General features: G+C 45.2%; 1 protein-coding gene across 3 annotated transcripts in view; it reads left to right on the top strand.

Annotated features, from left to right (window-relative positions):
- GTSE1 (G2 and S-phase expressed 1) overlaps positions 1–20,872 on the top strand; it is a 64,534-nt gene extending 43,662 nt beyond the window's left edge. For all 3 annotated transcript variants that reach the window (XM_073573511.1, XM_073573512.1, XM_073573510.1), the window contains one exon: positions 19,587–20,872. In XM_073573511.1, the coding sequence (XP_073429612.1) occupies positions 19,587–19,676 (90 nt within the window). In that variant the 3' untranslated portion in view covers positions 19,677–20,872. The remainder of the gene's footprint in view (positions 1–19,586) is intronic.
- Positions 20,873–22,580: the final 1,708 nt, after the last annotated feature.

Genomic DNA, 22,580 nt, shown 5'->3' with positions numbered 1-22,580 from the left:
TATTCAAAAAAATTCCTGTGACGCACCTAAAGGGTTAATAAACTTCTTGAATGTGGTTTTGAGCACCTTAAGGGGTGCAGTTTTTAGAATGGTGTCACTTTTGGGTATTTTCTATCATATAGACCCCTCAAAGTGGCTTCAAATGTGATGTGGTCCTAAAAATAAAATGGTGTTGTAAAAATGAGAAATCGCTGGTCAACTTTTAACCCTTATAACTTCCTAACAAAAAAAAATTTTTGTTCCAAAATTGTGCTGATGTAAAGTAAACATGTGGGAAATGTTAGTTATCAAGTTTTTTGTGTGCCGTATCTCTGTGATTTAAGGGCATAAAAATTCAAAGTTGGAAAATTGCGAAATTTTCGCCAAATTTCCGTTTTTCTCACAAATAAACGCAAGTTATTTGAATGAAATTTTACTACTAACATGAAGTACAATATGTCATGAGAAAACAATGTCAGAATCACCGGGATCCATGGAAGCGTTCCAGAGTTATGACCTCATAAAGGTACAGTGGTCAGAATTGTAAAAATTGGCCCGGTCATGAACGTGCAAACCATCCTTGGGGGTGAAGGGGTTAATCTAAGTTTGATATTTTTTTCACTACATAGTTTATAAAAAAAAACAAAAAAAAAAACCTAGACATGTTTGTGTCTATGAACTCGTAATGACCTGGAGAATCATAATGGCAGGTCAGTTTTAGCATTTGGCGAACATGGTCAAAAAGCAAAACAAAAAACTTGGATTTCACTATTTTTTGCAATTTCACTGCACTTGGAATTTTTTTTCCCGTTTTCCAGTACACTATGTTAAAACCAATGGTGTCATTAAAAGTACAACTTGTCCCGCAAAATGCAAGCCCTCACATGGCCATATTGACTGAGGGGAAAAAAAAAAAAAAAAAAGTTGTGGCTCTGGGAATAAGGGGAATGAAAAACGGAAACGCAAAAAAGAAAATGCCTTTTGGGGGTTAGGGTATGTGCACACGTATGCAGAAAACTCCTGACTAGAAACCGTACTCCTTCCCAGAAAACGTGCGTTTTTTTATACGTTTTTTTCCGGAGCGTCCCCAGTCTCATAGAGAAAATAGTTCGAAATGCGGATTTTTCTGCAAAATTAATGAGCATGCTGCGTATCAATATGCACAAAAAGTGCAGAATTCATTAAAATGAAAAATGCTTACAAGCATCCCAAAGCGTTATTTGACGGTAAAAACACTTAAATGCGAAAATAACGCTTACGTGTGCACATATCCTTAAACAACCACAAGATGGATATCATCAACCAATGTATCCTTTTAATCAGTATAACGGCGCCGACCTGACATTGTCTGTCGGTTACTGTGCACAATTCTGCTGACAGTTTCCCTATAATATGCAGTGTTGATGGAGTATTTAGCGATTTCTTGATGTATACCTACCTCCTTTCAGTAGCATATGCTGCCCATAGGGTTCCATTGTGAAAAATACTAATCTGTACAGAATAACATCCACAACTTTGCTGGTAGCTATTAAAACCACCTAGCAAGCTTCCTCATGGATACTTGCAAAGTAGCTTTCTTTCTCAGGGGTATGGAGTCGGTATAAAATGGACCAACTCCTAAAATATATAATACTTTTGGGTACAGTAGTACAATGCTGGATGTGCGGTTAACGTTTTCATAATTTGTTAAAGTTATGAAATGTTCTGTTCCAGGTCTAAGGATCTCGGCTTCTGGTTGAGATGAATCTGTGCTGCGCTTTATGTACGTGCTCAGTAGGGGGCAGTGCTGAGGAGTCAGGTTTGGCTTACTGGCTACACTGCCCTTGTTTCTTTACTGTAAAGTAAAGTGCTCCTGTCACCTCTTTTGGTGGCTATAAGATGCGGCCACTACCTTTTAGGGCTTATCTACAGCATTCTATAATGCTGTAGATAAGCCCCTGATCCGACCTGAAAGATAAGAAAAATAAGTCTTATTATAGTCACCTGCGGGGCGGTCCGCTCCGTTGGGTGTCGCAGGTCTGGGGCCTTCCATCTTCTTGTGACGCCGCTCTCCTGCTTGCTTCCTCGCTCCCCAGCATCGCACTTCTGCGCAGGCGTATTTCTCTGCCCTGATGAGGGCAGAGCAGATTCCTGCAGTTCCCAGGCGCTGGGCCTCTCTGACACTTCCTGGCGCCTGCGTACTGCAGTACTTTGCTTTGTCATCAACAGGGCAGAGAAGTGCGATGCAAGACGATGGGAGGTGCCAGACCCCCGGACCTAGGCTAAAATGGGTGACAGGTTCCCTTTTAAAATAGTTCTAAGTTGTATATAGAGAGGTTAGATAATCACTTTGTTCCTCAAGTGTACATTCTATCAACGTGCTGAAGGTGATGTGCAATAGAACTTGGATTGAGAGGCTAATAACTCATTAAATGTAGTTTTTCTATCCTGGTCACCAGGTGGATGGATTACACAGTGTGACAGTGGGTGAGAACAAGATGTGAGGCCAGATTTGAAGCCTGGTAAGGGTCAATATTGACTTTTGAGGTGATGCATCTAAGGGGTATTTCACACTAAGCGAGATCGTGGATGCGTCACCAATTTTGTGACGCATCAGCGATCTCTCTGTGTGTGGCACACATCAGCGTGCAGGAATGTCCTGGGCCATTTTTTGAACGTTGGTCTCCCGCTGGCCAGCACGCATCGCGTGTGGCAGCGGGAGACCAACGATCAGTGAGCTCCCAGCGCTGTAAGCAGACGCTGGGAGCTGGCATCCAGGGTAAACAGCGGGTAACTAAGTGCGCGCGGTGCTTAGTTACCCGCTGTTTACCCTGGATCCCAGCTCCCAGCGCGAGCACGATGGTATCCAGGGTAAACAGCGGGTATCTAAGCGGCGCGCGCGCTTAGTTACCCGCTATTTACCCTGGATACCAGCGTCCTTGCTGGTCCTGATCGCTGGTGAGTCTGTCTGTTTAGCAGCTCTCCAGCGATCATGTAGCGACGTACGAGCGATCCTGACCAGGTCGTAGTGTGGTCGGGATCGCTGGGGCATCGTTTAGTGTAATGGGACCCTAAGGGAATGTGCACATGTTCAATATTAGGCAGCGCTTTGTACGCAGCACATGTCCGCTGTGGCCAAAACGCTGTCGGAGGCAGGTGATTCCGCATGTGTTCATTGAACTGTATGGATTCACCGTGTCCAATACATTGTACTGGTGAGATTTATCTTGCGGGGGGCTCACGTCTCCGCAAGATAAATAGATATGCTGCGGTCTGGAAAGACACTCTGCATGCCCATCTCTGCAGGGAAGCCAGGGGTGTCAGAGCACGCACAGTGGACATGGCATTTCTTGAAATCCCATCCGCTATACTGTAACATCTGGCTGCTACAGGTTGGATGCAGCGGATGTACGCAGCGTCCAACCTGCAACGTTTACTGACCGTGGGAACATACCCTAATTAGTGACACTAAAGTTCTTCCCCTAGACTGTGCTCAGGTTCAGAAAACAACATCTTTTTAAATCACGTGTTAGCCTTATAATGATTTAATTCTCACAATTACCAAATTCCGGTGCAACTCGGCTCTCCTCCTTCTTAGGGCAGTTTCACACGTCCAGATAATTCCGGTACCGGAGCTATCCGTGTGCATACGTATGACATCCGTATGTCCGTGTGTACCATCCGTGTGCTGTCCGTGTTTTTGAAAAATTATTTTCAATGTTAACCCTTTGACTTTTAAAAACGCACACGGACAGCATCCGTGTGCGGTACGTGTTTACACGGACCCATTGACTTGTATGGGTCCGTGTGATCCGTGCTGTTGCACAAAAACCGACATGTCAGCGTGTTTTGCAGACAGACACACGGTCCGTGAAAACACGCTGACATCTGCATAGACACATTCATTCGAATGTGTCTACGTGTGTCAGTGTCTCCGGTATGTGAGAAAACTGTCACTAATCGTACCGGAGACACTGACGTGTGAAACTGCCCTGATGGAGAGCTAACTCGCATGTTGTCCATGTAGAGGTGCATACACGCTGGCCAATTACACTGTTCGACAAATTTTCCTGAATTCTTTCTAAATGCATTAAAATCTACACTTCTATGACTATAAGGGAGCAGAATATTGACTTTTAAAATGTGAGATGTGGGGAATATTAATGTGAGATGTGGGGAAATTCATGGTTATAAGGTAAAATTTACAAAAAAACATTCCACACGTTTATTGGGAACTTTTATGGCAAACTATCATTTCTTGGGCCAAAGCACTGTACATAACTACATTTATTGCAATTTTATGTTGGGTGCTTTCTCTTGGCTACTGTTTGTAGTATATCGTCTCTCTTGATTGTCCAGCAGTAGTCTCCTAACATTGCAGGGCTCAATTTCCCTTTTATAGCTCTTCTCAGTAGCAGCAATGTCCTGATAAAATCTCACCATGTTCATCTTTGATGGCTCAACAGTTCTCTGGGTAGTCAAGGTTGGAATGGAGAAAGTGTATTTTCAGAGACGTGTACCCCAAGCTTGTGGTAGCACATGAGCATCTCATCCACCAGCTCTTTGTTCAGGATTTTCGGGAAACGGCACAAGTCCAATTACAAACACTTACCCTCTTCACGACCTTGGACGTATAAGTACATCCAAAGTAGTGTCCCAGTCTTTCATGTGGACTCTGATGCAAAGCAGGACTGTGGAGTCTGAGTTGGAGTCGGTATAAAATGGACCGGCTCCGACTTCCTAAGATAATAAATTGGGTACAGTAGTTGAATGCAGTTTGTGGGGAATATTTTTTTTCACAAGAATTTGGGGATAGTTATGAAATGTCCTATAAATGTCTGTCCTATTCCTGATCTAAGTCTAGACATTTAGCTGAGATGAATCTGTGCTGCAGTTTATGTTCAAAAGTAGTGAAGCCACAGACACTTACACTTGCCACTTATCTGTTCACCGATGCAGGTTGGAGGTCTCCGGAACATGTCCGCGCTTCCCTGCAGCCTCTGTCAGTGTCCCGTTGGCTGCTGACAGGGTCGGCGTTGGCAGCGGGACAAGTGCCGGGGTCCTGAGCAGGCGGGGACACCGGCACGATATGGGGGTCAGGTGCCGGTGTCACTGCTAGCTCAGGCCCCCGGCACTTGCAGTATTCACGCATTCCACCACTGCGCTTTGTCTGGCGGGTCCTCTGGCTGTGACGTTCACGTCAGAGGGGTGCGATGACGTAGTTAGTGCGTGCTCTCTGCCTGAACAGTCACTGCAGAGAGCCGGCAACGGTCAGTGACGGAGGTGAGTATGTAAATATTTTTTTTTTTTTTTTTTTTTTTTTTTTTTTAAATTGCAGCAACATGATAGGATTAAATCCTATCACTCGTGCAATATATGAGCATGTTATGGGGCCACCATTAACTACTGTGCAGCATTATATGGGGCATATTTTATTATGGAGTATGTTATGGGGCCACCATTAACTACTGTGCAGCATTATATGGGGCATGTTTTATTATGGAGCATCTTATGGGGCCACCATTAACTACTGTGCAGCATTATATGGGGCATATTTTTGTATGGAACATCATATGGGGCCCATCATGAACTTCATGGAGCATTATATGGGCCCATCATGGACTTTATGGAGCATTATATGGGCCCTACTGATGTCTCAATTAATTTTACTTTTCGTATCTATTTTTATTTTTGAAATTTACCAGTAGCTGCTTCATTTCCCACCCTAGGCATATACTCGAGTCAATAAGTTTTCCCAGTTTTTTTTTTTTTTTTGTAGCAAAATTAGGGGCCTCAGCTTATACTCGGGTCGGCTTATACTCGAGTATATATGGTAAGTACTTCTTAAAGCATTTCTAAACTTTCAATAAACTGCATAAAACAATAGTCCAGTATATGTTGTCTCTGTATGCTTGATATTTTAGTTTGTTTTTCCAGGACGTCCACCTGACAGCACCATGGAGGACGTCCTCCTCCTTACAGGGACAGGAAAGCACACGAGAGGTTAAAAGGCCCCGTCCCACCCCTTTCCCTCAGTGTCTTTCCTGTCCCTGCACGGAGGGACATACGAGAGGAGCAGGAAGATTACCTGAGGGCGCAGGGGGATCGGGCGGCCGGTCCAATCCTTCCCCCTGTCAGGATGCCCAGGGCCGACACTTCCCGGTGGGGAGTTCCTCTGCCCCAAAGCCAGGAGCAGGACGTCGCTCCTGGAGGAAGCCGCTCCTCCCTGTGGGAGGCTCTCGGCTCCAGGCCGCGCGGCAGTCGCCCGGGTCCCCGCAGGCAGCGAGCGATGCCGGCGCGACATACAGACCGCACGGCGGTTGCGGCTGGAAGCGCTTGCCCCACACGCAGCCGGCGGTGTGGGCGCCGGCGAGAGAGATCCCGGGGCAGCTGGAGCCGGGTCCCCGCAATGGGCGCCGCCATTGCAAGACGCTCGGTGGGCGGGGCTTCAGAACAGGAAGCGGAAGTGGCCGGCGCGCGGCGATGTCACGCGCCGATTTGAAAACTGCGCGCCAGCAGCCTGGGCATGTCAGCAGCTCGCCGCAGCAGCAGCTCTCACCGCACGCCAGCAGCTCACCGCAGACCAGTAGTTCACTGCACGCTAGCAGCTCACCGCAGGCAACAGCTGCTTCAGTGGTATGGACCCAGAGGCGCCAGCCGACAGAGGGGTAAGTGCGCCTGGCGCAATCCAACCCCCACACGGCCTTCCCCGCAGCCCAGGACTACTGACCCGACTATCCCTGTTCTGTATCGTACAGGAGAAGGGTACCCCAGCCCCCCCCCCTCCCCCCGACAGAGGTTAAGGACTTGGTAAAGGCCACATCTAAGTCTGTCAGATGCCCGGTTTGCAGGGTAAAGCTGCCAGACAACTATACCAAGACACTCTGCGGACCCTGCACTTCAAGGGTCGTAAGAGACGAGCAGCCGTCCCTCCTGGCCGAGATGCGATCCTTGATTCGGGAGGAAGTACAGGCCTCCAGATCCAGTCTCTCACGGCAGCAGTCCCCTAGTCCGGGGCCAAGCCGGAAGCGGCCGAGGTGGGAGATGGAGCTAGCCTCGGAGACAAGTTCGCCTGAAGTGTCAGACCCCTGGGACTCGGATCCCGAGGAGGGGGAGATCCCGACTGACAGGAGGGACCAAGGCAGGAAATACCTGTTTAAGTTAGAGGACACCGAGGACTTGGTGCAGGCGGTAAGGAACACCATGCAGATAGAGGATGTTCCAAAACCGCAGTCCCGACAGGACCTGATGTTTGGGGGACTGGTCGCTCGGAAACAAACTGTGTTCCCCGTAAGCGAACACATTAAGACAATGGTCTTAGAAGAATGGAAAGAGGCAGAACGGCGACTTGTACTGTCTCGGGACTTTAAGAGCCGACTGCCCTTTGACCCAGAGGAAACACGATTGTGGGAGGAAATTCCTAAAATCGATGTTCCTGTAGCTAGGGTGACCAAAAAAACCGCCATCCCCTTCGAGGACTCATCAAGTCTCAGAGACTCGATGGACCGGAAGGCGGATATTCTGTTAAAGAGAACATGGGAATCGGCAGCTGCCCTTACTAAGGTTAACATAGCAGCCACCTCAGTGGCCAGGTCCATGTTCCTATGGGTGGGGCAGTTGGAAGAGCATTTATCCAACAAGACCCCTAGATCTGAGATCCTAGCTTCCCTCCCTCTGATGAAATCAGTCACTGCGTTCCTTTCAGATACATCGGCCGAATCCGTAAGATTCACAGCCAGGAACAGCTCCCTTTCCAACGCAGCTAGGCGAGCGGTTTGGCTGAAGTCTTGGTCTGGGGATAACGCTTCAAAGGCAAAGCTTTGCTCCATCCCCTTTTCAGGCTCAAGGGTGTTCGGGCCAGCTCTAGATAGCATCCTAGAGCAGGTGTCTGACAAAAACAAGGGGTTTCCAGAAGAAAAACCCAAGCGTCCCCAGTCCTTTTGTAGAGGGTCCTTTTTCAGGAGACAGACCGATTTTAGGAGCCAGGGTAGATCCAACAGGGGCTCCTTTAGAAACACTCAGAGCCAAGGGGGGAGAAGCAAGGCCCCTCTTTTCGCGTCATCCTCCAGGTCTAGAAGGCAATGACGCCATAGGTGTCGGGGGAAGACTGCGACGATTCGCAGCAAGGTGGCGCCAGGTAACCCAGAACCGGTGGGTCCTCAGAACCATCACAGAAGGGTACAGCATACAATGTTATTCCCCTCCCCCCCGACAGATACATTGCCCCCACCGTAGTCCCGGAAGACTCTACCATGTGGGCAGACCTACAGGACCTGCTCCGGTCAGAGGTCATAGTGCCAGTTCCGCAGCAGGAGAGGGGAAAAGGTCATTACTCTTCCCTATTCTCCATTACAAAACCATCTGGCGAGGCCAGAACAATTATAAACTTAAAACCCCTAAATGCCTGGGTGGTATACAAAAGGTTTCGAATGGAATCAATACGCTCAGCGATTCAACTTATAGACAGGGATGCTGTCATGTGTACTCTGGACCTGAAGAGTGCATACTATCAGGTCCCCATCCATCCCGCATCTCAAAGCCTATTAAGATTCGCAATCAGTCTACCATCCCGGACCTGCCACTTCCAGTTCCAGTGCCTTCCGTTCGGGCTGGCTTCGGCCCCCCGAATATTTACAAAGCTGGTAGCGGAGGTGGTAGCCTACCTGAGAAAGCAGGGAGTCATTATAATACCGTATCTAGACGACTTTCTCCTAGTCGCAGGATCAGAAGAAAGGCTCATCCAGGACAGAAGCCGAACGATCAGAACACTGGAGTATCTCGGCTGGCTGATCAATGACCAGAAGTCAGACCTAAAACCAGAAAGCAGGAAGATCTTCCTGGGAGTCCTTCTGGATTCAAGAGACAGAATATCCCGGCTACCAAGAAAAAAGCAGCAGACCATTCAAGATAGTCAAGGGACTACTGAGACACCGCTCCTCCATAAGAGGTGCAATGGAAGTTCTGGGTCTGATGACTGCTTGCATTCCATGCGTCAGATGGGCCCAGTCCCATTCGAGGCCCCTGCAAAAGGAAATCCTCGCAGGATGGAACAGGCGTCAGGATTCTCTCGACGGGCCCATATCCTTACCAGATACGGTAAGAAGATCCCTGCGGTGGTGGATACAGCCCCAGAACTTACAGGTGGGCGTCCTATGGACAACCTCGCCGTACGTGGTAATCGCCACAGACGCCAGTACGTGGGGATGGGGAGCCCACGTAGAAGGGAGAATTTTTCAAGGAAGATGGCCGGTCAGCATCAGAAGCAGATCCTCCAACTTCAGGGAGCTCTATGCGGTCTGGGAAGCCCTGCGTCAGAACCGGTCGGTAGTGAGAAATCGACATGTCCGGATATTGTCCGACAACACAACGGCAGTCTCATTCCTGAAACACCAGGGAGGTCCGAGACATCGACCACTCCAGGCACTCGCAGGTCGAATATTCGCCTGGGCAGAAGAGGTGGTCCTCTCCATAACGGCAATCCACCTAGAGGGTTCTCAGAACGTAGTAGCAGACTATCTAAGCAGACAGCGGGTCAGCCCGACAGAGTGGGAGCTAAACGAAGAAATCTTCCATCAGCTTTGTCAGCGTTGGGGAACCCCCAGTATAGACCTGTTTGCAAACCGGAAGAACTCAAAGGTCGCCAGATTCTACTCCTTAAACCCAGCAGATCACCCGGACGGAGTAGATGCCCTGAGCCAGGCCTGGACGGAACCCCTCTTGTATGCATTCCCGCCACTGGCGCTGATACCGGCAGTACTCAAGAAGATCTGCGAGGACCGCGCGTCGGTGATATTAATAGTGCCATACTGGCCAAAGAGAAGCTGGTTTCCGCTGCTAGGAGCCATGGCAGTAGGAAACCCAGTCGAGCTACCCCTGAAGGGAGATGTTATCCACCAGGGGCCGACTCGCCATCCACACCCAGCAAGGCTACGCCTCTCGGCATGGATCCTGAAAGGGACATCCTGAGAGCAAAGGGCTTATCTGAGCAGGTCATATCCACTCTACTGGCCAGCAGGAAACCGGTAACATCCGCAATCTACAGAAAAATATGGAAGAGATTCTGCCTGGAAGGTGGCATGTCCGACCTCTCGGCAGGTACCCCTGACCTCCTTTAGTGTCCTAGACTTTCTGCAGTCGGGATATAATAAGGGGCTTAAACCCAGCACGTTAAAGGTCCAGATCTCGGCTTTGAGCGCCTTCTTCGACTACCCTTTAGCCTCCCATCCTTGGGTGGTAAGATTCATAAAGGTCACGCAGCGTCTTCGCCCCACAATTAGGCAGCTCACCCTGCTCTGGGACCTCGGCCTGGTACTCAGATCTTTATGTAGGGACCCCTACATGCCTAGTGATAGAATGTCCATTTCGAGACTCTCTCGAAAGACTGCTTTCCTCGTAGCCATCACCACGGCGAAAAGAATAGGGGAGATCCAGGCCCTGTCCACCAAGGATCCATATCTCCAGATCAGAGACGATCATATAACCTTAAGATTAGATCCGGCTTTTATCCCCAAGGTAGCCTCTTACCAGAATATAAATCAGGAGATAGTGCTACCATCCTTCTGCAGCAATCCCCGCAATGAGAAAGAACAGCGTCTCCACTCCCTAGACGTAAGACGGGCAGTTATAAGCTATCTAGAGGCCACCAATGACTGGCGTATTGACTCAAACATGTTCATCCTCTTCGGGGGTAAAAATAGGGGGAGAAAAGCCTCTAAGGCGTCCATCGCAAGATGGATCACATCAGTAATTTCAGACGCCTACCAGTCGGAAGGCGCCAACCCACCAGATGCCTTAAGGGCCCACTCTACTAGGGCAGTTTCAGCCTCCTGGGCCGAGCGCGCAGGCGCCTCAGTCGAGCAGATTTGTAGAGCGGCAACTTGGGCCAGCCTGAATACATTTTGCAAGCACTACAAACTTGACATGCTATCAGGCCAACATACCGCATTTGGGAGAAAAGTTCTCCAGGTGGTGATCCCACCCTGAGGAGGTGCTTTGGTACTCTCCATGGTGCTGTCAGGTGGACGTCCTGGAAAATAGGTATTAGACCTACCGGTAATGATGTTTCCAGGAGTCCATCCTGACAGCACGGGTAGTTCCCTCCCGGATAGGTTGTTATGTCATATGATGATACCATTAAAAGAGTTATAGCATTATCCACGCTGTGGTACTTGTTAAGTCACTGAGGGAAAGGGGTGGGACGGGGCCTTTTAACCTCTCGTGTGCTTTCCTGTCCCTGTAAGGAGGAGGAGGACGTCCTCCATGGTGCTGTCAGGATGGACTCCTGGAAACATCATTACCGGTAGGTCTAATACCTATTTTCCTCTTAGCTCCTGTTTGGAGAAATTAGCTGCTCTCATGACTTGTATACACTATACATAGCATAAAAGGGGAAAAACTGTTTTCTAGCATCTCAAATTCGGTGATACAGTAACGGGATCGATGTGGACGTGTGTGTTCAGTACAATCATCCTCCCTCTTCATAGACTGTGAAGAAATATGATGTGCAACATTTAGTGAGCTGTACCCTGACAAAAGCCTGACATTGAAAGTTCAGAGTAAGACTATCTAACAACATATTTCACAAACTTTTTACTTCTGTCCTATTGATTTATGCAAAGATTGTTTTATTTCTAGCCTAAATTATACAGTGCGTGATTCCCTATTCTTGCAAGAATTTCAATATACCTTATTTTTTACAGAACAAAATTATTTTTAGAGTGAGTTTACATAATTACAAAATTTCTAAGACTCCTCTTATGAAGTCATCTGTATTTGAGCATTTCACAGTGACTCAAGATAAAAACACTGTCACTGTATAAATGACCCAGATGAAAACAAATGCTGTGAAGCCAAAATCACTGCATACTCGTCAGTGATAAAAATGTTCCTTCAATAGCTTCCAATCTAAAGACATTTACAACGCTGCCACCCAGATGTTTACAAAGCTGTGATTTGAAAAAGATCAAAGTAGCACCAAGAAACCCGCGCCCAGCACTTCTTGCCAGGCAAAGGAGGAGGAAAGAGCATCTCAAACATCAGTTACAAGATATTTTGCAAGTGACAAAGTTCCTGTAAGGCTATGTGCACACAGATTTTTCCACGCGGATTTTACTAAATCCGCAGGTCAAATGACCTGCATTTTTCCTGCGGATTTCTTCCTTTTTTTTTCTGCTTTTACTGCCGTTTTTGTGCGGTTTTCCACCTGCGGATTTGTAAAATGGAGTAGGTGGAAAACTGCAGCAAAACCGCGGAAAAATCCGCAGCATATGCACAGCGAGTTTTTTTTTTTCGTTTTTACATAGGCTATAATGGTACTGTACATCACCTGCAGTTTTGCTGCAGATCCGCAGTGGCAAATCCGCTGCGGATCCGCAGTAGAAGCCGCACCGTGTGCACAGACCCTAACAATGACAGCAGATGCTTAACCCCCAAGGGTGGTTTGCACGTTCATGACCTGGCCAATTTTTACAATTCTGACCACTGTTCCTTTATGAGGTAATAACTCTGGAATGCTTCCTTGGATCCTGGTGATTCTGACTTTTTCTCGTGACATACTGTACTTCATGCTAGTGGTAAAATTTCATTCATATAACTTGCGTTTATTTGTGAAAAAATGGAAATTTGGCGAAAATTTTGAAAATTTCGCTATTCTCCAACTTTGAGTTTTTATGCCCTTAAATCAGAGATACGGCACACAAAAACCTTAAGTAACATTTCCCACATGTTTACTTTACATCAGCACAATTTTGGAACCCAAATTTTTTTTTCTTAGGAAGTTATAAGGGTTAAAAGTTGACCAGCGATTTCTCATTTTTGCAACACCATTTTATTTTTACGGACCACATCACTTTTGAAGCCACTTTGAGGGGTCTATGGCTGTGTGCACACGCTGCGGATTAGGTGCGGATTTTGTAAAATCCGCAGGTCAAAAGACCTGCGGTTTTACCTGCGGATTGCTCTGCGGTTTTGCCCTGCGGTTTTTCATCTTCTCAATGGAGGAGATGGCAAACCGCAGCAGAATCCGCAGAAAGAACTGACATGTCAATTCTTTCTGCGGATTGAAAACCGCAGATAATCCGCGCGTAAAATTCCGCACTGTCTGCATTGCGGTTTTTGATTTCCATAGGGAATCATGGTACTGTACACCGCAGCAAAATCCGCAGCGTGTACACACAGCCTTAATGATAGAAAATACCCAAAAGTGACACCATTCTAAAAACTGCACCCCTTAAGGTGCTCAAAACCACATTCAAGAAGTTTATTAACCCTTCAGGTGCTTCGCAGGAATTTTTTGAATATTTAAAAAAAATGAACATTTAACTTTGTTCACAAAAAAATACTTCAGGTTCAATTTTTTTTATTTTGCCAAGGGTAACAGGAGAAGTTGGACTGCAAAAGTTATTGTGCAGTTTGTCCTGAGTACGCTGATACCTGATATGTGGGGGGGGGGGGGGGGGGACGGGACCACTGTTTCGGCGCATGGCAGAGCTCAGAAGGGAAGGAGCGCCGTTTGACTTTTTCAATGCAAAATTGGCTAGAATTCAGATCGGGTGCCATGTCACGTTTGGAGAGTCCCTGATGTACCTAAACAGTGGAAACCCCCCACAAGTGACCCCATTTTGGAAACTAGACCCCCCAAGGAACTTGTATAGATATGTGGTGAGAAATTTGAACCAACAAGGGCTTCACAGAAGTTTATAACGTACAGCGGTACAATTAAAAAAATCATATTTTTTCCACAAAAATGATCTTTTCACCCCCAATTTTTATTTTCCCAAGGGTAACAGGACCCTAAAAGTTATTGTGCAATTTGTCCTGAGTACGCTGATACCCCATATGTGGGGGTAGACCACTATTTGGGCGCATGGCAGAGCTCAGAAGGGAAGCAGCGCCATTTGACTTTTTTGGCTGGAATTGAGATCGGACACCATGTCGCGAGTGGAAAACCCGTGATGTACCAAAACAGTGGGAACCCCCCACAAATGACACCATTTTGGAAACTAGACCCCCCCCCCCCCAAGGAACTTATCTAGATGTGTGGTGAGCACTTTGAACCCCCAAGTGCTTCACAGAAGTTTATAACAACTGGGCGTGAAAACAAAAAAAAAAAACTTTTTTCCACAAAAATGATATTTTTGCCCCCAATTTTTTATTTTCCTAAGGGTAACAGGAGAAATTGGACCCCAAAAGTTGTTTTGCAATTTGTCCTGAGTACGCTGATACCCTATATGTGGGGGTAAAACACTGTTTGGGCGCATGGCAGAGCTTGGAAGGGAAGGAGCACCGTTTTACTTTTTCAACGCAGAATTGGGGGGTTTGAGTTACTATTTATGGCGGGTTTTATGTCTGGCAGCTGTCGCACGCTAAAAGACGCTTTTTATTGTAAAAATAGTTTTTGCATCACCAGATATTGAGAGCTATAATTTTTCCATATTTTGACCCACTGAGTCATGTGAGGTCTTATTTTTTGCGGGACGAGTTGACGCTTTTATTGGTATCATGTTCGGGCACGTGACATCTTTTGATCGCTTTTTATTCCGATTTTTGGGACGCAGAATGAACAAAAACCAGCGTTTCATGAATTTCTTTTGGGGGGTGCATTTACACCGTTCCGCGTGCGGTAAAATTGATAAAACTTTTTTTTCTTCGGGTCAGTACGGTTACAGCGCGATACCTCATTTAGGTAGTTTTTTTATGTTTTGGCGCTTTTATGCAATGAAAACAATTTTATATAAAAATATTTTTTGCATCGCTTTATTCTGCGAGCTATTTGGGTGTGTGCACACGCTGCGGATTCTGCTGCGGTTCAGCAGCAGCAATTTTTGCTGCGGTGTACAGTACCATTATTCCCTATGGGAATAAAAAACCGCAGTGCAGACGGTGCTGATTTTTCCGCGTGGTTTTCCTGCGGATTCCGCTGTGGTTTGCCATCTCCTCCATTGTGGAGATGAAAAACCGCAGAGCAATCCGCAGGTAAAACCGCAGGTCTTTTGACCTGCAGATTTACCTGTGGATTTTACAAAATCCACGCGGCCAAATCCGCACACCAATCCGCAGCGTGTGCACATATCCTTTAATTTTCACTGATGACGCTGTTTGGCGGCTCGTTTTTTGCGGGACAAGATGACGTTTTCAGCGGTACCATGCATATTTATATGCGTCTTTTTGATCGCGCGTTATTGCACTTTTTGTTCGGCGGTATGATAAATCATTATTTTTTTTTTGCTTCGTTTTAAATTTTTATTTTTTAAGGGGTTCGCTAAAGGGGTTAACTAATGGGACAGTTTTATAGGGCAGATCGTTACGGACGTGGCGATACCAAATGTGTACTTTTTTTTTTTTTTTATTTCCAAAATAATTTTAGGGAAAATTTTTTTTTTTTTTTTTTTTTTTTTTTTTTTTTTTTTGTTTAATTTTCACTTTTTTTTTTTTTACTTTATTACATTGTCCCAGGGGGGACATCACTGTCATGTGACAGATCGCTGATCTGTCATATGCACTGCACAAGGCTTCCTCCTTGCCTGCGCTTTGCAGTCATGAGAAAGCCAGCTCCCTGCAGGCCCCCAAAGGTCCCTGTCGCCATCTTGGATTCGGGGACCTGCAGGGATGGAGCCCACCACAGCAACGCTGCACATTGCGCTGCTGTGGGGGGGGGCTCAGGGAAGCACGGAGGGAGCCCTCTCCCTGCCGATGCTTCCCTTTAACCCCCGGTACACTTCGATCGTGTTTGACCACTGGGTGGCGCTCATAGCAATGCGGCATCAACAACCATATAGGTATCCAGGAGACCTCTGGTTGTTATGCCAACGCATCGCTGACCCTCGATCACGTGACTGGGGTCGGCGATGCGCGTATTTCCAGCCTGGCGGCCGGAAGCGCCGGTTAAATGCCGCTATCAGTTTGACAGCGGCGTTTAACTAGTTAATATGCACAGGTGGATCGTGATTCCACCTGTGCCTATTGCGGATACATGTCAGCTGTTCAAAACAGCTGACATGTCCCAAATTTGATGTGGGCTCACCGCCAGAGCCCTCATCAAAGCTGGGGAGACGTCCAATAACTGGCTATGCCCGTCACTGGACTTTAAGAGGTTAAAGCTAAAGTGATTAATGCCGTGAACGTTTCTACCCGGTGCATTCTCCGCCGCACGCCTGTCAACAAGGGGGATGTGTAGCTCATGATCCGATACTTGGCACTCGCCTCTCAATGCGAGCACCGTACACGGTCTGCCTGACACTCTGCGCACTCACTGGTGCTGCGGGACCCTCATGTAACCTATGCCGGGTTCGAGCTCCGCACTCTGACTGCAGCGTGCGGTGCACACCTGTCTCTTCTCTTTCCCGGCGGGAAACTAAACTTTCTTCCTGCGCTCCCTGTTCTTACCCGGGTCCCACCACGTCCCCTCTCACAAGGTCATGGGTCCTGTCCGGTTCCCCATTCTTTCCCCTCGACAGTTCCGGACCCGGCGTTGCGCAGGTACCCGCAGCCTGGTCTTCCTCCTTACAGCATCATAAGCAATTTTCTGTTATAATTTTGAATTTTTTCCACCACTTAAACGTTTGGCATTTAGTGAACATGGTAAAAAAAAGTTGCGGAATAGCACTTTTCTTGCAATTTCGCCACACTTGGAATTGTTTTCCCGATTTCCAGTAACACTATATGTGGTAAAATCAAGGGTGTCATTCAAAAATACAAGCGATGAAAGCGATCATATTGAAATGGAAGGAGTATCATACTACTACAAATCTACCAAGACCCGGCCATCCCTCTAAACTTTCATCTCAAACAAGGAGAAGGAGATGCAGCCAAGAGGCCCATGATCACTCTGGATGAACTGCAGAGATCTACAGCTGAGGTGGGACAGTCTATCCATAGGACAACAATCAGTCGTACACTGCACAAATCTGGCCTTTATGGAAGAGTGGCAAGAAGAAATCCATTTCTCAAAGATATCCATAAGTGTTTAAAGTTTGCAACAAGTCACTTGGGAGACACACCAAACATGTGGAAGATGGTGCTCTGATCAGATGAAACCAAAATTGAACTTTCTGGCAACAATGCCAAACGATATGTTTGGCGTAAATGCAACACAGCTCATCACCCTGAACACACCATCCTCACTGTCAAACATGGTGGTGGCAGCATCATGGTTTGGGCCTGTTTTTCTTCAGCAGGGACAGGGAAGATGGTTCAAATTGATGGGAAGATGGATGGAGCCAAATACAGGACCATTCTTGAAGAAAACCTGTTGGAGTCTGCAAAAGACCTGAGACTGGGATGGGGATTTGTCTTCCAACAAGACAATGATCCCAAACATAAAGCAAAATCTTCAATGGAATGGTTCACAAATAAATGTATCCAGGTGTTAGAATGGCCAAGTCAAAGTCCAGACCTGAATCCCATTGAGAATCTGTGGAAAGAGCTGAAAACTGCTGTTCACAAACGATCTCCATCAAACCTCACTGAGCTCGAGCTGTTTGCCAAGGAAGAATGGGCAAGAATTTCAGTCTCTCGATGTTCCAAAACTGATAGAGACATACCCCAAGCGACTTGCAGCTGTAATCGCAGCAAATGGTGGCGCAACAAAGTATTTAAAGGGGCCGAATAATATTGCACGTCCCACTTTTCAGTTTTTGAATTTCCACAAAAATTTAACCAATAAATTTCGTTCAACTTCACAATTGTGTCCCACTTGTTGATTCTTCACCAAAAATTTACATTTGGTATCTTTGTTTGAAGCATGATATGTAGGAAAAGGTTGAAAAGTTCCAGGGGACGGAATACTTTCGCAAGGCACTGTAAAAATTGAGAAATGGCTTTGGTTTTTCTGTCATTTTCGTTTTTAGCAGCAAATCTATACGGATTAGATATTTTTGTTCCTTTTACAGTTTTGCTTATTGAATGGTGTTATCAGTAACAAGGGTTTCTTGGTCCACTTGATTCCCAATTGTCCATTGTAAAAAGGCTGATCATCACCTGACAAATGTGCAAAGAAGTCATTCATCAGGTGACGTTATGTAAGCAGGATGTGTGCTGCCAAGAACAATCTATTAACCTGCAGTTGGCTTGTCTGATAAGCAAACATGTAGCCAATCAGCCATTTAATGACCAGACTAGTGTAAACCTACGCTAAGGCCTCATTCAGATACCCGATTTTCTCGTGTGGAGAAAGTTTTTCCATGTTCTGCCACCAGTGCTCTGGTGGTGTTTTTGGTTTTGCTGTTGGTTTTGTGTTTTTGGTGTTTTTTTTTTTTTTTTTTTGGATTCTGCCTGGAGGCTGCCTGAAAATGCTCAACTAATGTTAAAAACAATGAACATGTGCACAGCAATGTCAAAATGACTTGCTGTGCATATATCGCGTCTTCAACTTCTTTTAACCGCTTCAAGCTTTATAACCGTGAAGTGGCACAAAAATTTGCCGTCCCATTCTTCTTTCAGCTTACTACCACTGTTTTCCACCTCTGCCACATATATATATATATATATATATATATATATATATATATATATATATATATATATATATATATATATATATATTCTTTAAAACACACATCACTACTAGTGTTTTCCTGAAGTCTTCTGGCTCAAACTATGCGGGTACGCCAGCGTCTATTAGATGACGTGTGCACATATGCCACCTAGAATTTCAATGGAAGCTGGTACCTACCTTGAGCGTCAAATGAACCCTGAAATCCACTTTCAGTGAAAACACTGAAATAATTGACATGCTACATCTTGGCAAAAATGCAGCATGGCCCAAAATATGCAGACAAGAACGTATGCATGACATTTCAGAAATCTCATTGGTTATGCTGTGGAAATTGTGTTTTGCAGAACACGTACACTGATTAAAAAAGAGTCTGCAAATGGCTACATGTGAACATAACCTAATGGATCAGGCCTACATGTGGCCCACCGAAATGTTGTGTGGCACACAGAGCAGCATCTCCTAACTTCAAATGTATTCACTGACTGTTTCTGATTTTGTACATCTGTAGCAATTGAAAATGTTAAAACTTAAAATCCTCAAAACTTAGTTATTGATATTATGAAGAGGATTTGGTGAGATTCTGCTCCAAATATTGTGTTCACATCTATTTTTTTTTTTAGCAGAAACTGAGCAGAAAATCTCCAAATGTTTGTGAAATACTCAAATTTTTGTTCTGGTGATGTATTCATGTAAATGCCCCTTTTAAACTTTTTGTGGCCCTTGTGATTGGCTCAGTATGGCACTGCAGCCCTTGAATCTAAAAATGTTGCGCACCCCTGTAATAGACTGACAAGTCCTCTTTTCATCGTAGTAATGTTGTCACAGGATGAAAAATAACTGACTACACAATGGCTTCTGCACTGGTCACAGATCATGTCTGGAATGCTCTCCCATAGGAGTTGGTCATGGCTGGTGGACTGCTGTAGAGCATCTCGGAATGGGCGTAGGATGGCCGCCTTATCCTGTACACAAGAGCTGAACAAATTTAAATCTGGTTTTAATGCGTAAAATGTGATGACTTTAGTCATGTAAGGTCCCATCTGTGCTTTATAGAATTGTACTTGACTGTATGTGATGCGGGTCGTATTTTTGCTGCAACCACCTATTTATATATTTTTACCTTTTTTCTTTTCAGTTGATTGATCTGAGTTCACCACTTATTACACTGAGTCCAGTAGGGGACAAAGAAAATCTGGACTATGATTCTCCGCTCATGAAGTTTTAACATTTGAGACTCAGAATATTTGACTGGTGAATAAAAGCATGTGGACTATTGCCCTCAAGGCTCTGCCTACCGTATGGCATAGTTAAATACCCCTAATGGAGTGGAAGTTCATGGTGCGATGTAGTTTTGTGTACATGCACAGTTAAAAAAGTGGTAATAAAACATCCTCCCTCTTTACCCGTACATTGTTTGACATGTATGTGCCATCCAGCTGCTGCCCTTTTTCCTGTATGATGGCAGCACCGTCCACACATGCCCTCATTGTGTACATCTGGCCTTCAGAGCCAGCAAAGTATGAGAAATGACGCTGGCACTTCTTACAGGGCCAGCCTTATTAGTGGATGCAATCACCTGGCCACTGTACAGAGATAGACATGTATTGGTTAAGCCGCAGCCAAGGGAGGCAGTGGCGCACAACATTTTAGATGTATGTTTGTTTTTTTCCTACAGCATGGATTTTTTTTTTTTAAATTAAAATACAATAATTAAAGCCCACCTAACACCGAATAACTGTTTTTAGTAAAGTGGCACTGGTTTAGTTTTTACAAATTAGACACATTCTCCTTAAAGAACTGCCATAGATCCTGATCTCTCATTGATAAAAACACGGAGGACCCTTTAGCTCTATTTTACTATATACATTCCTCGTGAAATATTGAAGTTTGTTGCCTAGAACTTTTGAATTATGCCATTCTGCCCTAATTCTTGCTGGAAGTGAAGGCAAGATGGGTGTTACATTGCCCTTGGCGGTGGGGTGTAGTGCCTGTCTGTCTTTACCGATGGGCTCATGTCAGAGTGTAAGGCTGCATCTAATTCACAAAGAAGTGATTTCCTAGGTGCCAGTTTTAGTTTCCAGGAAGTTCATAGGAATGGCAAAATAATTAGAAGAAAAGAATTGTAATTACACTGAAAATAGCAGAATTTACTAAATTGCACAAGTCCAGAAATCTTGAGGGTTCTCGTTGTGGATGTGCCAGTCTTCTTGTAGTCCATGTGGACTTATTCGTATAATGCCTGGAAAAGAACTGTTTAATTCTTCCCAATGTATTATCTATACACAGAAGGTACTGTTCTAAATGCTTGTGTATGGATTAAATGTTAAAAGAATGTAATGTACAGAGGCAATTATCAAGATTTGCTTTCATTTAATTGTAATTTTGTGTAATTAAAGATTGAATACATCTTTTCTATTGTGACTCCTCTATTTGTCATATTCTTTTTCTAATTGTATTTTTCCAGGATATTACATCAGTGCCTAGACTATAGAACTTTAATGTATGGCTCAATGGACGTCCTACCTCGGTGCTTGTTCAGTGTTGGACAGGCACCGCACAGCAGTGGACAATCCTCTGGTGGGCCCTCCCTTTTGCTTCTGTCTGTTTTGCAGCTGAGGCACATCATCTGATGTCTGGAGCAACATTTAAGTTGGTACTGGCATCTACAGGTGTACCTCACAATATTAGAATATCATCAAAAAGTTCATTTATTTCAGTTCTTCAGTGCATAAAGTGAAACTCATATCTTATTACAAACTGTGATTTATTTCAAGTGTTTTATTTGTTAATGTTGATGACTATGGCTTACAGCCAATGAAAACCCAAGTCATTATCTCAGTAAATTAGAATAGATTATAACCAGGGCTGTGGAGTCGGTAAGCCAAACCTGCAACTCCGACTCCTCAATTTCCCTTACACCGACTCCAACTCCGACTCCACGACTCCGACTCCGACTCCCACACATATTGCTTATATCTAAGTGAAAAATTTATTGTAGTACAATGTGAACCTCAGACATTTAATCATTTTTATGATCCAATAATCAAGATATTTAGATAGAACAGAATATATATTGGTGTACTACCCGGTTTTCATTCTTTTTGGTACAGATACGATATGGATAGACAGATATGGATAAATGGATAGAGCAGATTTCTAATCTGCTTTTGCTATTGAAAACATTATTTATGAGCTCAAAAACCTTTCAGGTGATGCAGTTTTTTAAAAAGATGATCAGCTTTTGCAGCTGAAAAACGTATCCTCAAAAAACACAGGAAAAACGCTGTGTGTGAATGTAGCCTTAGATCAGGAATATAACAGCCATTTATAGGACATTTCATAACTTTCCCAAACTCCTATGAAAAAATATTCAGTACATCCTGCATTGAATTACTGTACCCAATTTATTATATATTTTAGGAGTCGGTCCATTTTATACCGACTCCGACTCCACCAAAATGAGCACCGACTCCACGACTCTGACTCCACAGCCCTGTTTATAACACCAGCTTGAAAAATGATTGTAAAATCTGAAATGTTAGCCTACTGAAATGCATGATCAGTAAATGCATTCAATACTTCGTCGGGGTTCCTTTTGCATCAATGCGGCGTGGCATGGAGGTTATCAGCCTGAGGCACTGCTGAGGTGTTATGGAAGCCCAGGTTGCTTTGAATGCAGCCTTCAGCTCATCTTCATTCTTGTGTCTGGTGTCTCATCTTTTTCTTGACAATACCCCAGAGATTCTCTTTGGTTAAGGTCAGACTAGTTTGCTGGAAATCAAGGTCTTAAAGTCTGGAGGAAGAGTGGAGAGACAGATGATCCAAAACTGGTTGAGGTCTAGTGTGAAGTTTCCACTATCTCTGATGGTTTGGGGAGTCATGTCATCTGCTGGTGTAGGTCCACTGGGTTTTATCACGACCAAAGTCGGCACAGCCATCTACCAGTAAATTTTTAGAGCACTTCATGCTTCACTCTGCCGACAAGCTTTTTGGAGATGGAAAATTTAATTCTCCAGCAGGACTTGGCTCCTGTCCACACTGCCAAAAGTACCAATACCTGGTTTAAAAACAACAGTATCACTGTGCTTGATTGGCCACCAAATTTGCCTGACCTTAACCTCATAGAGAA

This window comes from Dendrobates tinctorius, unplaced genomic scaffold (assembly GCF_039654945.1).
Source record: "Dendrobates tinctorius isolate UK_male_01 unplaced genomic scaffold, ASM3965494v1 ptg000035l, whole genome shotgun sequence".
NCBI lineage: Eukaryota > Metazoa > Chordata > Amphibia > Anura > Dendrobatidae > Dendrobates > Dendrobates tinctorius.
The sequence above is the reverse complement of the archived record's forward strand: the minus strand, read 5'-3'. Positions and strand labels throughout refer to the sequence as shown.